Below are 12356 nucleotides of genomic sequence, written 5' to 3'. Positions count from 1 at the left end.
TTTTAGTTTTTGGCGGACACAACATCTTTGCTGGTATGTGGTGCTGAGGATCGAACCCGGGCCGCACACACGCCAGGCGAGCGCGCTACTGCTTGAGCCACATCCCCAGCCCCTTTTTTTCCGTATTTTTAACTTTTGCAGTGCTAGGGACTAAACCAGATCCTTGCACAGGCCAGGCCAGCACTCTACCACTGAGCTGCAACCCAGCCCCTCCCCAGTTAGATTTTACATATATAGAAAAGAGGCCAGCCAAGCCAGTGGCACAAGACTGTCACTCTAGCCATTGGGGAGATTGAGGCAGGAGGAGCCAAAGCCACAGCAACTCAGGGAGACCCTGGCTCCAACAATAAAACCTGGGCTGTAGTTTAGTGTAGAGCCCCTGGGGTTCAGTCCCCAGTACCACACATACTGTGAGGGTTTGGCCACCCCCATGGACCTGCAGCAGCCTCCTCACTATCTCCACCTGGACTCTACCCTATGTCCACCCGTGCCCAATGGGCGGGGCTATTGATGCTATTTCATCCACAAACATTTCCAAACCAATCTCTCAAAGGATTTTTCCTAAAACTTTTTAAAAATGATTTTTTTAATATGGAAGGTTTTAAACACAGATCAGACCCAGTGAAGTTCATATGCCAACACCCAGCTTCATCGAGATGACCAGGAGCCAGGTGCAGTGGCCACAGCTGTCATCACAGCTGCTTGGAAGGCAAAGGCAGGAGGATGGCAAGTTCAAGGCCAGACTGGCCACTTAGCCAAGACCCTGCCTCAGCAGTGGAGCACTTGACTAGCGTGGTGAGGCCCTGGGTTCCATCTCCACACCAGAAGAAAATAAAAGGAAGAAAGAAAAGATCATGAGGGCCCATCTTGAACCTTGAACTTTTTCCCTTACAGCCGCTGGAGGTTAAACCTAGAGGGCTCTGCCGCTGAGCTACACCTCCAGCCCTTTTTCTTTCACCCTCCCGCCTCAGCCTGCAGCACTGGGACGGCAGGGGTGGCCCTCTGCTCCTGTTTTTCACTCCCAGGCCCTCTCTTGTTCTCTCCGAGTTGCAGGGCAGCCATGGTGGGAAGTGCAGCGATGGATCTGGTCAGGCACTCTGTCCCCAAGACCCAACTTCCTCCTCCATAAGAACTCCCATGCCCCCTCTCTGGAAGCCACCCCCAATCCCTCAGAGGCAGGAGGTGTGCATGGAACCTGGGTGGGGCAACTGGCAGGCAGAGAGGAGGCAGGGAAGGGAAGGCCCTCCCTGAGTCCTGGACAGACTGGACCTCACGCTAGGGGCTGGCAGGGGCTGGCTCTCTGAGGAATCCCTGTGCACTCTAACCACCCTGGTCTCAACTTTCCCGCCGGCGGCCAGCAGCCTGGCACTCTGTCCTGTTCCACCTAGCCCTCCTGCTCCCTCACTTCAGCACCCCACAGGATCAGTCCAGTGCAGGCTGTGGTGCAGCTCCTGGTGCCCAGCTGGGCAGCTGGGCCTCTGGCTTTGAATAGCAGCCACTGCAGGGGGAAGCTTCTGTGTGGAGACTGGGCCACAGAGGAGAGTGGGAGTCAGGATGTCAGTCTGTCTCTGGAAGCCCGGGGACTGGGTCTGTCCCATGGGGAAGGGGCTAGACATGAAGTATCTGAAAGTACTTATCAATCCCAAATGCTGGAGTGCAGGAAACACAAGTCTGGGACCCCAGTAGAGGAACTGGGCTGTATCTGGACAGGGGTCAGGAATGATATTTCATTGCAGGGAGGAGGGCTCTGGGCAGAGGAACCTACCGAGGTTACTGCCAGGACTTTCATCGATATTCTGACGGGCACCTGTGTTGATGACTGTGTAGAGAGAAGTGACCAAAAGTGGTGGACAATCTTTTGTGGATGTTCGCAGCTAGGAGAGGAGATGGAAAGATGGAGGACCAGGACAGGCCAGGCTGCCCCCACGAACCCAGACTTGCCAGGCAATTGGCCCGAGGGTGCACCCTCAGCCACCGTGGGGGTGGGGTTTATTCTATTCCATCCACCAGGAGAAATCTCACAGAAGCCCAGCAGGCCCATGAGGCTGCTGAAGGTAGGGCACCTGGCACTGGGTGTCTCTGCAGGTGGGCACGCCAGGCTGCTCTCAGAACCCACAGGCGGGGCCACCTCCCCTGCACAGGGCACCTCAGAAAGGGTGGGCCTGGGGGATCGGGTTGGTGGGAGGCCCTCCACCCACGGAGCATCACCCAGGCGGAGGTCTGGGGCTTGGGTACACAGCCGCCCCCATCCGGCGCTGACCTTCCCAGTGGTGGCGAGTAGGAGCGCGCCTGCCTCGGAAGCCGGACACGGAACTCGGAAAGAGGAGCCCGAGACCCGGGGCGCGCGGACGGGGGTCCTTGGCACCAGGAGAGCTGGCAGGCGCGGGGTAGCGGGAAGCCCGAGCGACGGTAGCGGGGGGTACTCGGGCCGGAGCCCCACGCACCGCCACCCGCGGGCGAGCCCGCACGTGCGAGCGCCCAGGTCCGCGCCCACGGCGGGGGCGGGGCTGCCACGTGACCGCCGGCCCGGCCCGCGCGTGCGCGCTGCAGCCGCCCATTGTTGGCCGCGGTGACGTCGGAGGGCGGGGCGGGGTGGGGCGGGGCGCGCGGCCGGGAGGCGGGCGGCGGGCGGCGGGAGGGCAGGAGCGTCCCGCGCCGCCGCCGCCGCCTCGGCCGCCAGGAGCCGCCGCAGCCCGCCGAGCAGCAGAGAGTCGCGGCCGCCCCCGGCCCGGCCCGAGCAGCCCCGCGCCGCCGCCCCCGCCCGGCCGCCCCCGCCCCGCCGCTGGATGCCGGCGGCCGGCGGCCGAGCTCGCAGAGGCGGAGGGCGGCGCGGGCGGCGGCGCGGGCGGCCGGCGGCCGAGCGGCAGGAGCGCGGGCCCGAGCGCTAGCGCCCGCCATGCCCGGCTCCACCGGCCAGCCGGACGGCGGCGGGGGCGGCGGGCCGGGGGCGGCGACCGGCGGGGACCCCAGCCCGCGCCCCCCGCCCCCGGGCGCCGAAGAGGCCGCGCCCCGGCCGCCGCCCGAGCCCGACGACGCGGCCGCGGCGCTGCGCCTGGCGCTGGACCAGCTGTCCGCGCTGGGGCTGGGGTCCGCCGGCCGCCCGGAGGAAGAGGGGCCGGCGGCGGGCGGGGGGGACGGCGTGGCGGGCGGCGCGGACGGCGGGGAGGCCGAGCCTGCGACCCCCGACGGGCCCGAGGCCGGCGCGTCCCTGGCCGTGGCGCCCGTCGTGGTCCCCGGCGCGCTGCCGCTGCTGGAGCCCGACGTGAGCCCCCCTCCGCCGCCACCCCGGCCGTCGCCGCCAGACGTGTTCTCCGGCTTCGCGACCCATCCCGCGGCTCTGGGCCCCCCGACGCTGCTGGCGGAGCAGATGAGCGTGATTGGCAGCCGCAAGAAGAGCGTGAACATGACCGAGTGCGTGCCGGTGCCCAGTTCGGAGCATGTCGCCGAGATCGTAGGTCGCCAGGGTGAGTGGCCGCCGTCAGGGGCACCGCCTGCCCCAGGGAGGGGGTCTCTCCACAGCCCAGTTCCCGGCTGAACACTGGACACGCCCCGCGTGGGCTCCGGCCTGAGTGGCCGCCTTTGCTTTTGTCCAGCCGCCGGCCCTGGGAGAAAGTTGGGCGCAGCCTGCGCTCCTCCCATCGCTCTCAGGCCCGCCGCCGCCTTTGTCTGGGCGACTGCAGCCAGTACTGGGTTATGCCTGCAGCGGCTGACCAGGGCCCCCGCAGCCCGCAGGGACACCCCAAGACCGGTCTGGGAACCTGGCTCGAGCTGGGCGGTGGGCGCTTTATCCCCGCCAGAGCCGTGGGGCGGGGCAGGCTCAGATTTGGAGGTGGCTTAGGGAGGGCCTGCAGGGTCAAGGAGGGAAATCTGGTAAAGCAGAGAGGGAGCATCCCAACACCCCCAGTCTGGGGACCCCTTCCTGGTGGGCTGCTCTCACTTCCTGTGGATGTGAGAGGATGCTTTGACCCGCTCTCTGCCCCCAGTCAGGCAACCTGGCTCATGGACGGGACAGCTGCAGAAGCTGCTTTGGGGGCACCTCCACAACCCTCCTTGGCAGACTGGCACTGGGCAGGCCCAGGGTGTGGGGGTCCGGGCAGCGGCATTGTCAGAGCGTCCCTGTTGCCCGCCCCATTGTTCTCTTTGTTAGAGAGCCAGGCTAGATTTGCAGGGTGACATCAGGCTGGCCGATGCTCATTGGCCCTCTAGCTGTGGGGCGGGCAGGCGGGTGGTGGGCAGTGCCCAGCCCCAGCACACACCCACCGCCCCTGTTATGGCCTTGTCCTCCTGCCCCACCACCCCTACCACCCCACTGGCCCCAACTTTCTTCTCCTTTCCACCTGCCCCTCCCTGCCCTTAGCTCCCTGCTGCCCGCCTATGATCAGCCAGGTTCTAGAACTCAGGGTGGGGCCAGGTAGGGCTGGAGGTGGGGCTGCCAGACATCAGGCTGGAGGGGGGCAGCCTCTGGACTCTCAGTAACAGAGCCAGAGAAGGGTGTGGGGGATTTGAATTGCAAGGTCACCTGCACCCTAGATGCGGGCAGGGGACCACAGGATGCCCTACCTTAGCACTGCCCTTCCCTAGTTCCAGGTGGGTAGACCAGTTGGCCAGCAAGCCCTTTTGTCTTTCATTAATTTATCCATCCTGTGTGGGGACACACTGAGGGTCAGGCATTGTGCTGGGCCTAGGGGCCATCATGAGGGAGTGGGTCAGTAGTTCTCTGAGCCCTGCTGTCCCAGACGGCGAGACCCTGGGCAGGACTGCTGTCTCCACATCCCTGCTGCCTTTCCCCTCGGGCCCACGGCCAGCTCCTTTGTGCCTGGTGTCTAAAAGCTGGTGGGAACAGACATGCAGCCCAGGTCTGGGGTCTTCTGCCCAGCCCACCAGGCAGGCCCTGGGGGACAGGGGAGGAATGTTCTCTGTGAAAGCATGGGTTCTGCTGCCTAAATGTCCAGTCCAGTTGGAGTCAGGCAGAGGGCATCTGGCCCAGGAACTCAGGCTGAACATTCTCTAGAGGCAGGGTCATGGGGAACCTACCCTGGAGTACCAGGTTTGGCCTGATCTCCTGGATGTACACTTGGCACCCCTCTGTCTGCTGCCAGGCTGGGATCTTGTAGGCAGCAGAGAGCAAGGTGGCCCTGGGGTACAGTGGGCCCTGAGCAGTCACCCTGCATGCTGCAGTGGTCCCCTGATCCCAAGCAGAGAGGTCTTCTCTGAGCTAGAGATAGCACTGCCCATGGGGTTGTCTTGAGGTGCTCAACAAGATGCTGCTTCTGATCCCAGCTCAGGGTACACACAGTAGCTGCCCCATAAGTGGGAACAGGGCCCTAGGGAGGGAACCCTTAGTGCCAGGACAGGATATCAGCTTCAGCAGTCCGCCCCTCCCAAGCTTCAGAACCATCTGTGGCTCCCAACTCCCCCCATATTCGTTCTTCAGGGTGTCCATCAGTCCTTTGTGCCTCAGTTCTGCCCACTCTGTCTCTCTGCTCTGTACCCCATTCTTCATCCTGGGGCTCCTGTCAAACTCCAAGTTCATGCCACCCTCCTGTGGGGGGCGGGAGAGGATCACCTGTCAGGTGCTCTCCCTGAGCCTGTGGTCTGAGTCCTTGAATGGGTTTCAGGGCTTTCTGGACACAGCACAATCATCACCCCTTCCCCCAGTTCTCTGTTTGCTGAGCTGAGGTCCTGGGCAGAGGGTACTTTCCTCTTCTTCCTCTGCCAGATCTGTACCATGGGGGCAGGATATGCTGCAGACTGAACCCAGGCCCCCCACTACTGAGCCATGCCCCAGCCTTTATTTTTTATTTGAGACAGGGCCTCACTAAGTTGCTGAGGCTGACCTCAAACTTGTGCTCCTCCTGCCTCAGGCTCTAGAGAGGTGGGATCACAGGCATGGCCATCACACCTGGCATGCCTAGACGGTTAACATGAGTCTCCCCTCTGCTGGCCGCACTTGTCCTGCCTTGTCAATGTGTCCTACAGAAGGTCCTTGCTGCTTCCCAGGTCTAGAGGGGAGGGAGTCGCTGGTCACATGTGGAGGGGGCAGGCCAGAGTGAGGGTCCACAAGGGGTGGATTCCAACCCTGTGAGCAGGGCTGGGTCAGGGAGGAACTGGAGCCTTCCTACAGAGAGAGTGGAGACGCCCAGTGGGTCAGCGAAGGCCACCCAGGGACCACTGCGTGCACTCCCTGCGGGTTCCATCTGAGACCCTCCCAGCTGCCTTCTGACCACCCTCTGCGTGTCTGTGCCCTGTGGCTGCCTCCCTCTGCCAGTTCCCAACAAGACCCCTCCTGGCTGTGGGTGGGTGCTCAGACCACCAGGGTCTGCAGGGCTTGGACAGAAGCCACCAGATTCCTCCCTCTCTGCCATTGTCCCAAGCAGAGGACAGTGGCCTCAGACTGCCTCCTCAGCTAAGGGGAGGTCCAGATGCCCACTCTTCTCCTCCCCATGCCTGTGCCCGTCCCACCCCAGGGCTCGTGGCCGGCCCCTACCCCATACCTGTGTGCTTCTCTGGGGGCTGGCGATGGTGCTGTGGTGTTGGGGGCACGCTGCCTGTTGTACCCTGCAGACCCCTGTGTCAGGCCTGCTGTGCCAAGCATGCCCAGAGCTGGGCCAGTTGAGCCATGCCCCTGGTCTAGGCCCTGTGTGGGACCTTGGCCCTGCCTTTGTGGGAATAGGACTGGCCACAGCAAAGAGAGGATGGTGGGTGCTACAGGGGCAGGTCAGGACATGGGTTAGCCTCTGGCATGATCACCAGAGTTGGAATCTGGGGCAGGGCCAGGAATCTGCACATCAGCCTTGCCCCCACTGACTCCTGGTAGCTCCCAGGACGCCCAGGCCTGAGGCTCACCCCCTGCCACCACCCACTTTTGCCTCACTGCGCCAGAGGGCAGAGGTGCTGCTGCCCACCCTGTAGCCCCAATGTCATGGCACTGGTGAGCCTCCTGGTCCAACCCTGCCATGCACAGCGTCTTAGAGGGTGGGATTTGAAGCAGATGGCACTCAGTTGGCAAACTGGGCTTGGGTTCTCTCCTTGAGACCCTGTGGCCGTACGGGTTCCACCCAAGCCTGCCATCTGGGACAGGGCAAGGCGGGGCAGGCCGGGGAAGCTGCCGGCTCCCAGCCTGGCCACACCCCCTTCACCTGGCCTCTCTGCCATCCGTCCACAGCTGCCCCACCCTGCACCTTGCCATCTCATTCGGCCCAAGCCAGGCTGAGGTCATGGGAGGTGCCCTCCAGCTGGGCGGGCGGGCGGGAGGTCAGGATGGAAGGACCCCGAACCAGAATCCATCCCAGTGAGACCCAGGAGGCTCCGTCCAAGTCCCTGCAGAGCCACAAAGCCCACCCTGGTGAATCCTGCACCTTTCTCTGCACCTTTACTCCTCCCCTCTCTCAAAGTGCACACCTGGGCCACAAACCACTCCTGCCCTCCGAGCCTGCCCTGAGCCCGTGAGGCCAGACGTGCTCCTGCTGCCCAGGAAGGGTTCCTAGAATGCGCCCTCACTGCCCAGTGCCCAGCCGGGAGCGCGGGGGAGCGCAGGAAACCGGGTATGGGGAGGGAGCACCCACCAGACAGGACTGGCTTCCTGGAGGAGGAGGGGGTTCTGGGCTGTGATCTGAGCAGGGGAAAGGGGGACAGAGGGGTGGGGCATGAGGAGCAGGGCTGTTGAGGTATGGGACGAGCCAGGTTGGTGGTCCTGGGGGAGGGGCAGATTGCCAGGAAGGACTTGGGTGCAGAGGGAGCAGCCTGTACTCAGGAGGTAGCAGGAGCTGGCCACCCTTCTTGGGAGGTGTGGGACTTCCCCTTCCCAGTCCGGCCTTTGCTCAAAGCCCTGAGTTGAGGGCCTATTGTCCTCCTCAGATTGGTCTGCCTCTGCCACCTTCTAGTGGCCCCCACTGAACACTTGTGACCACCGGCCCTAGGCCCTGCTGTCCCATCTTCTGACCCAGATGCCATCTGGGTGGCTTCTTCCCCATCAAACCCTGTGGTCCTGCTAATTTTGTATCTCGCTCCTAGAGACGCGATCGGCGGCCCCTGCTGATACAAGAGCAGCATGCCCTGTGGACTCTGCCTCCCAGGACAGAGGGCCTGGCCCCAGTCCTGGGCTGAGGCAGGGGATGCCTGACAGAGCCTCGTGGTCCTGGTGGGGAGGGATGTCCAGGCCTGGGCAGGCCACATGCCCAGGGCTGCCCAGACAATGGGGTGGCATGCCATGATCAAAGTCTCTTGTCTTGTCTCCTGTGGGGTTGGGCCCCTAGTTTCCCCAGCAGTGACAAAGGTGCATGGGCCTCTCAAGGGGTCCTGAATCATGGCCCAGGAGCCACTCCCCTTGACTGGGGACTGGAAGCCTAGGGAGGGCCCTTGGAGGACAATCCTAAGTGGTCTCCACATTTTGAGACTCTCACCACACTTTGAACAGGGAGTTGGTGTCAAGGTTCTGTGTTCATTTCCTGATGCTGACGTAACTCAGTGACTGAAATGAACTGGGCCAGAAGTCTGAGGTCAAGGTGGGCAGGCTGCGCCGCCCCCTGAGGCTCTGGGGGTCTTCCTGCCTCTCCAGTGCCCAGTGTGTTCCTGCTGGAGTTGCTGCCTTGTAGACCCCTCGCATGGCCCATCTCTGTCTTCACTGGCTGCCTGTGTCTTCTAAGGACACCGGTCATGTTGGATTAGGGCCCACCCTGCTCTATCCAGGATGGCCTCAGTTTAACCAACCACATCTGCAGAGACTCTGCTGACACAGTGAGGTCACTGCAATAGTATGAACGTGCCTGCTGCTGTAGCAGACCCTCAGGTGGGCAGCTCTGAAGGACAGAAATTACTGCTTAGGCCCCGGGAGCTGAGAAGTCTAGGAGCAAGGCACCCTTAGACGTGGTGGCTCCCAAGGGCTGGACCTCACAGGTCATGCCCTCTGAGTGTCCTCACAGAGCTGAAGGTCCAGGGGAGCACCAGTCCTATTCAGGAGGGTGCCCCCATTCCCAGTGAAGGTCCCACTTTAGCACTGTCTCTCTGGAGGCGGCCATTCAGACCACAACAGTCCACAGAGGGTCAGTGGATTATGAGACCCCTACAGCAGGGTCCTCTTTGCTGTCTTGCCGACCCTTCCAGTCCAGGGGAAACTGAGGCTCAGGGTGGGAAGAACAAGGGGCATCAGGAGAGTCAGAGAGGGGCTCCGGGTTGGGCATGCTCACTGGCCCTGCATCCGGTTTCCCACCAGGCTGTCCTGGGCAGATGGCCCTGGGTCACTGGGTCTCCGTCCCCCTGCAGGGTGCAAGATCAAGGCTCTGCGCGCCAAGACCAACACGTACATCAAAACGCCAGTGCGTGGGGAGGAGCCAGTGTTCATTGTGACGGGCCGCAAGGAGGACGTGGAGATGGCCAAGCGCGAGATCCTGTCAGCGGCTGAGCACTTCTCCATGATCCGCGCCACGCGCAGCAAGGCGGGTGGGCTGCCCGGCACTGCCCCCGGCCCACCCAACCTGCCAGGACAGACCACCATCCAGGTGCGCGTGCCCTACCGTGTGGTAGGGCTGGTGGTGGGGCCCAAGGGCGCCACCATCAAGCGCATCCAGCAGCGAACGCACACGTACATCGTGACGCCGGGACGCGACAAGGAGCCAGTGTTCGCAGTGACGGGCATGCCCGAGAACGTGGACCGCGCCCGCGAGGAGATCGAGGCGCACATCACGCTGCGCACGGGCGCCTTCACGGAAGCCGGCCCCGACAGCGACTTCCACGCCAACGGCACCGACGTCTGCCTGGATCTGCTGGGGGCCGCCGCCAGCCTCTGGGCCAAGGCCCCCCACCCGGGTCGGAGGCCCCCCACGGCCACCAGCGGCCTCCGCGGGGACAGTGCCCTGGGCGCCCCCAGCACCCCCGAGGCCTTCTACGCGGGCAACCGTGGAGGGCCGCCAGTGCCAGACACGGGCCCCGCCAGCCCCTATGGCGGCTCTGGAAATGGGGGCTTCACTTTCGGTGCGGATGGCGCTGGAGCCCCCACAGGGACGGCCACCCCCGAGGACTGTGACTTTGGTTTTGACTTCCTGGCACTGGACCTGACCGTGCCTGCGGCAGCCACCATCTGGGCCCCCTTCGAGCGGGCCGCGCCCCTGCCAGCCTTCAGTGGCTGCGCAGCTGTCAATGGGGCCCCAGCGCCCGCCTCCACGGGGGCGCGGCGCAGTAGTGCTGCGGGCACCCCGCGCCATTCGCCCACGCTGCCTGAGCCTGGAGGACTGGGCCTGGAGCTCCCGCTGACCCGCCGCGGCGCCCCGGACCCGGTGGGTGCCCTGCCCTGGCGGCCCTCCCAGACCTCCCTGCCACCCTTCTCCAGCAGCGCCAGCTTCTCCACAGCCACCTCACTGCCCAGCAGTGCCTCGGCCTCCTCGGTCCTGGACTCCAGCGCCACCGACAGCAACCGCAAGCCCTCCACCTCCTCTGGGGCCGCAGTAGTGGCCCCCTCCGCTGCCGCTGGGGGCCCCGGTCCACCCACCACCACCCCGGCGCGGGAGTGCGTGGTGTGCGCCGAGGGCGAGGCCATGGCCGCCCTGGTGCCCTGCGGCCACAACCTCTTCTGCATGGACTGCGCGGTTCGCATCTGCGGCAAGAGCGAGCCGGAGTGCCCTGCGTGCCGCACGCCGGCCACCCAGGCCATTCATATCTTTTCTTAGTGCGCACTCGGCCGGGGCCGGGGCCTCCCCACCAGGCCCACGGCTGCCGCCTGGCGGTGCTGGGGTGGGCATGAGCGGGGGGGCCTGGGGGGTGCAGGGTGATGGGTGTGGGGCAGGGGCGAAGGAGGGGCCGCGAGGGGCCAGCCACAGTCCAGAGACAGCTTTAACTCCTCGGCCAGGTGTGGAGACGGCCAGCCGGCGGCCCAGCTGCAGCACCTCAGTTCTTGACAAATGACAGTATTGAGTGGACAGGTTAAAATAAAACGGAGAGAAAAGGTCTGCTTGCACTTTTTATTTGACACCCCTCCCAGGGGGTCCCAGCAAACAAAACAAGGATTTTTACAACCGCCCTGGTCCTTTGTCGGTAGCTGTCCGGGGTTGACAGCGACTACACACACAGGCACTCCCAGGAAGGGGTGGGTGACATTTCTACTCCTGTTTTGGGGCAAACATTTGCTGTTTTGTACTCAGTGGGGCCGGGCGGGGGTGGGTTCCGGGGTGTCTCACCCAGAGGTTTTTTTTTTTTAATTATGAATCCCTTCCTGCTGTGATTCTTGTCATTTTTTAAATTTTTAAAAGTTTTTTTTTTAACTTTTACTTTTTACCTCTTGTGTATATGTAGGGAATTTATAGGGAAATATGTACTTTATGGAATAAATTTTAAGAACTAAAAAATATATTTTATTTTAAATGAAGTAATGGACCTTTAATCTTACACAGCTAAATTACTGATTATATATTTGCTGAGCTGATTTAAAGGTTAAAAACATTGTATCAAGAGTTTTATTTTTTGACTTCAAAGCCTTCTTAATAAAGTCTTTTTACTACACTGAGCCCTGCTGTCCGGTGTGTGGAGTGTGGGCGGGTGGCCTTGGCCCTGGCTCCTCCCAGCTCTGGGTCCCAGGCTCTGGCTCTCCAGCACTGCCTGGGTCCAGCTGAGGGCCCTGGGGTTTGAGGGGCAGCTTTGGCTTCCAGGGACCAGCAGAGGCAGGCCTTCCCCTGCGGCCAGGTGTGTGTGGCCCCACCCCACAGTGGGGCGTGCCAGTCTAGATGGGGAGCCCGGCTGGAGGTCCACCTCGTGGTCTGCAGAGGATGCAGTGACGGCCTGTTCTCATTTGTTCCCCCGAAGGGCAGCCCACAGGTCACCAAGCAGCTCTTCAGGGGTGGGTTGAGCCCAGGAGGTCAGGAAGGAGTGGCCACCAGGTGGATGGTCCGTGGACAGTGGAACCACCCACGTGACTCATGAAACTAGACGATGTGCTGTCCCAGGCGTCAGGCACAGGGCCAGGGTGGGTGGATCGTGGGGAGGGCCTGGAGGGAGGGGGCTCAGGGACACGGGAGCCACGAGCTGTGGGTGGCAGCAGTGGAGATGAGCCCCACTCTGGACCCCTGGCCTGACCCCCCACCCGCTAAGGCAGAGATAGCCCTGAGGACCGGCCTCCTAGTTCTGGGGGCTGGGGGCACTGCAGTGTGGCGAGGAATGCCACCCAGGAAAGATGTCCCCTGGCGCCAAATGTGGCCTTATTTGGGAAAAGGGTCTGTGTAAATACGATTAAGGATTTAGAGTCGCCCTGAGTCGGGGGCCTCACCTCCAGTGTGCCCCTATGAGGGAGATAGCTGTGTGGAGGCGAGCCTGGGAGGACCCACCCAGGAGGCCAGGAGGCCTGGAGCCCCCAGAGTGCAGCTGTACTCGCC

The 12356-nt window shown here is 62.9% G+C and overlaps 1 protein-coding gene and 1 long non-coding RNA gene across 2 annotated transcripts; one reads left to right on the top strand and one right to left on the bottom strand.

Annotated features, from left to right (window-relative positions):
* Positions 1-568: 568 nt before the first annotated feature.
* LOC144370980 (uncharacterized) lies at positions 569-2533 on the bottom strand. Its single transcript, XR_013431115.1, has 3 exons — positions 2261-2533; positions 1766-1874; positions 569-814 (listed from the first exon to the last, which is right to left on the bottom strand). It is a non-coding gene; the product is annotated as an uncharacterized LOC144370980 (long non-coding RNA).
* Positions 2534-2880: 347 nt separating this feature from the next.
* On the top strand, positions 2881-11494 carry Mex3d (mex-3 RNA binding family member D). Its single transcript, XM_078032850.1, has 2 exons — positions 2881-3464; positions 9262-11494. Exons 1-2 carry the CDS (start codon positions 2897-2899, stop codon positions 10659-10661), a joined length of 1968 nt encoding a protein of 655 aa, XP_077888976.1. The 5' UTR covers positions 2881-2896; the 3' UTR covers positions 10662-11494.
* The last annotated feature ends 862 nt before the right edge of the window (positions 11495-12356 follow it).

Source organism: Ictidomys tridecemlineatus, chromosome 2 (genome assembly GCF_052094955.1).
Source record: "Ictidomys tridecemlineatus isolate mIctTri1 chromosome 2, mIctTri1.hap1, whole genome shotgun sequence".
NCBI lineage: Eukaryota > Metazoa > Chordata > Mammalia > Rodentia > Sciuridae > Ictidomys > Ictidomys tridecemlineatus.
The sequence above is the reverse complement of the archived record's forward strand: the minus strand, read 5'-3'. Positions and strand labels throughout refer to the sequence as shown.

Coding starts and splice junctions, on each gene's coding strand:
- Mex3d (XM_078032850.1), top strand. CDS start 2,897: ATGCCCGGCTCCACCGGCCAGCCGGACGGCGGCGGGGGCGGCGGGCCG. Junction 3,465..9,261: donor CGAGATCGTAGGTCGCCAGG/GTGAGTGGCCGC, acceptor GTCCCCCTGCAG/GGTGCAAGATCAAGGCTCTG.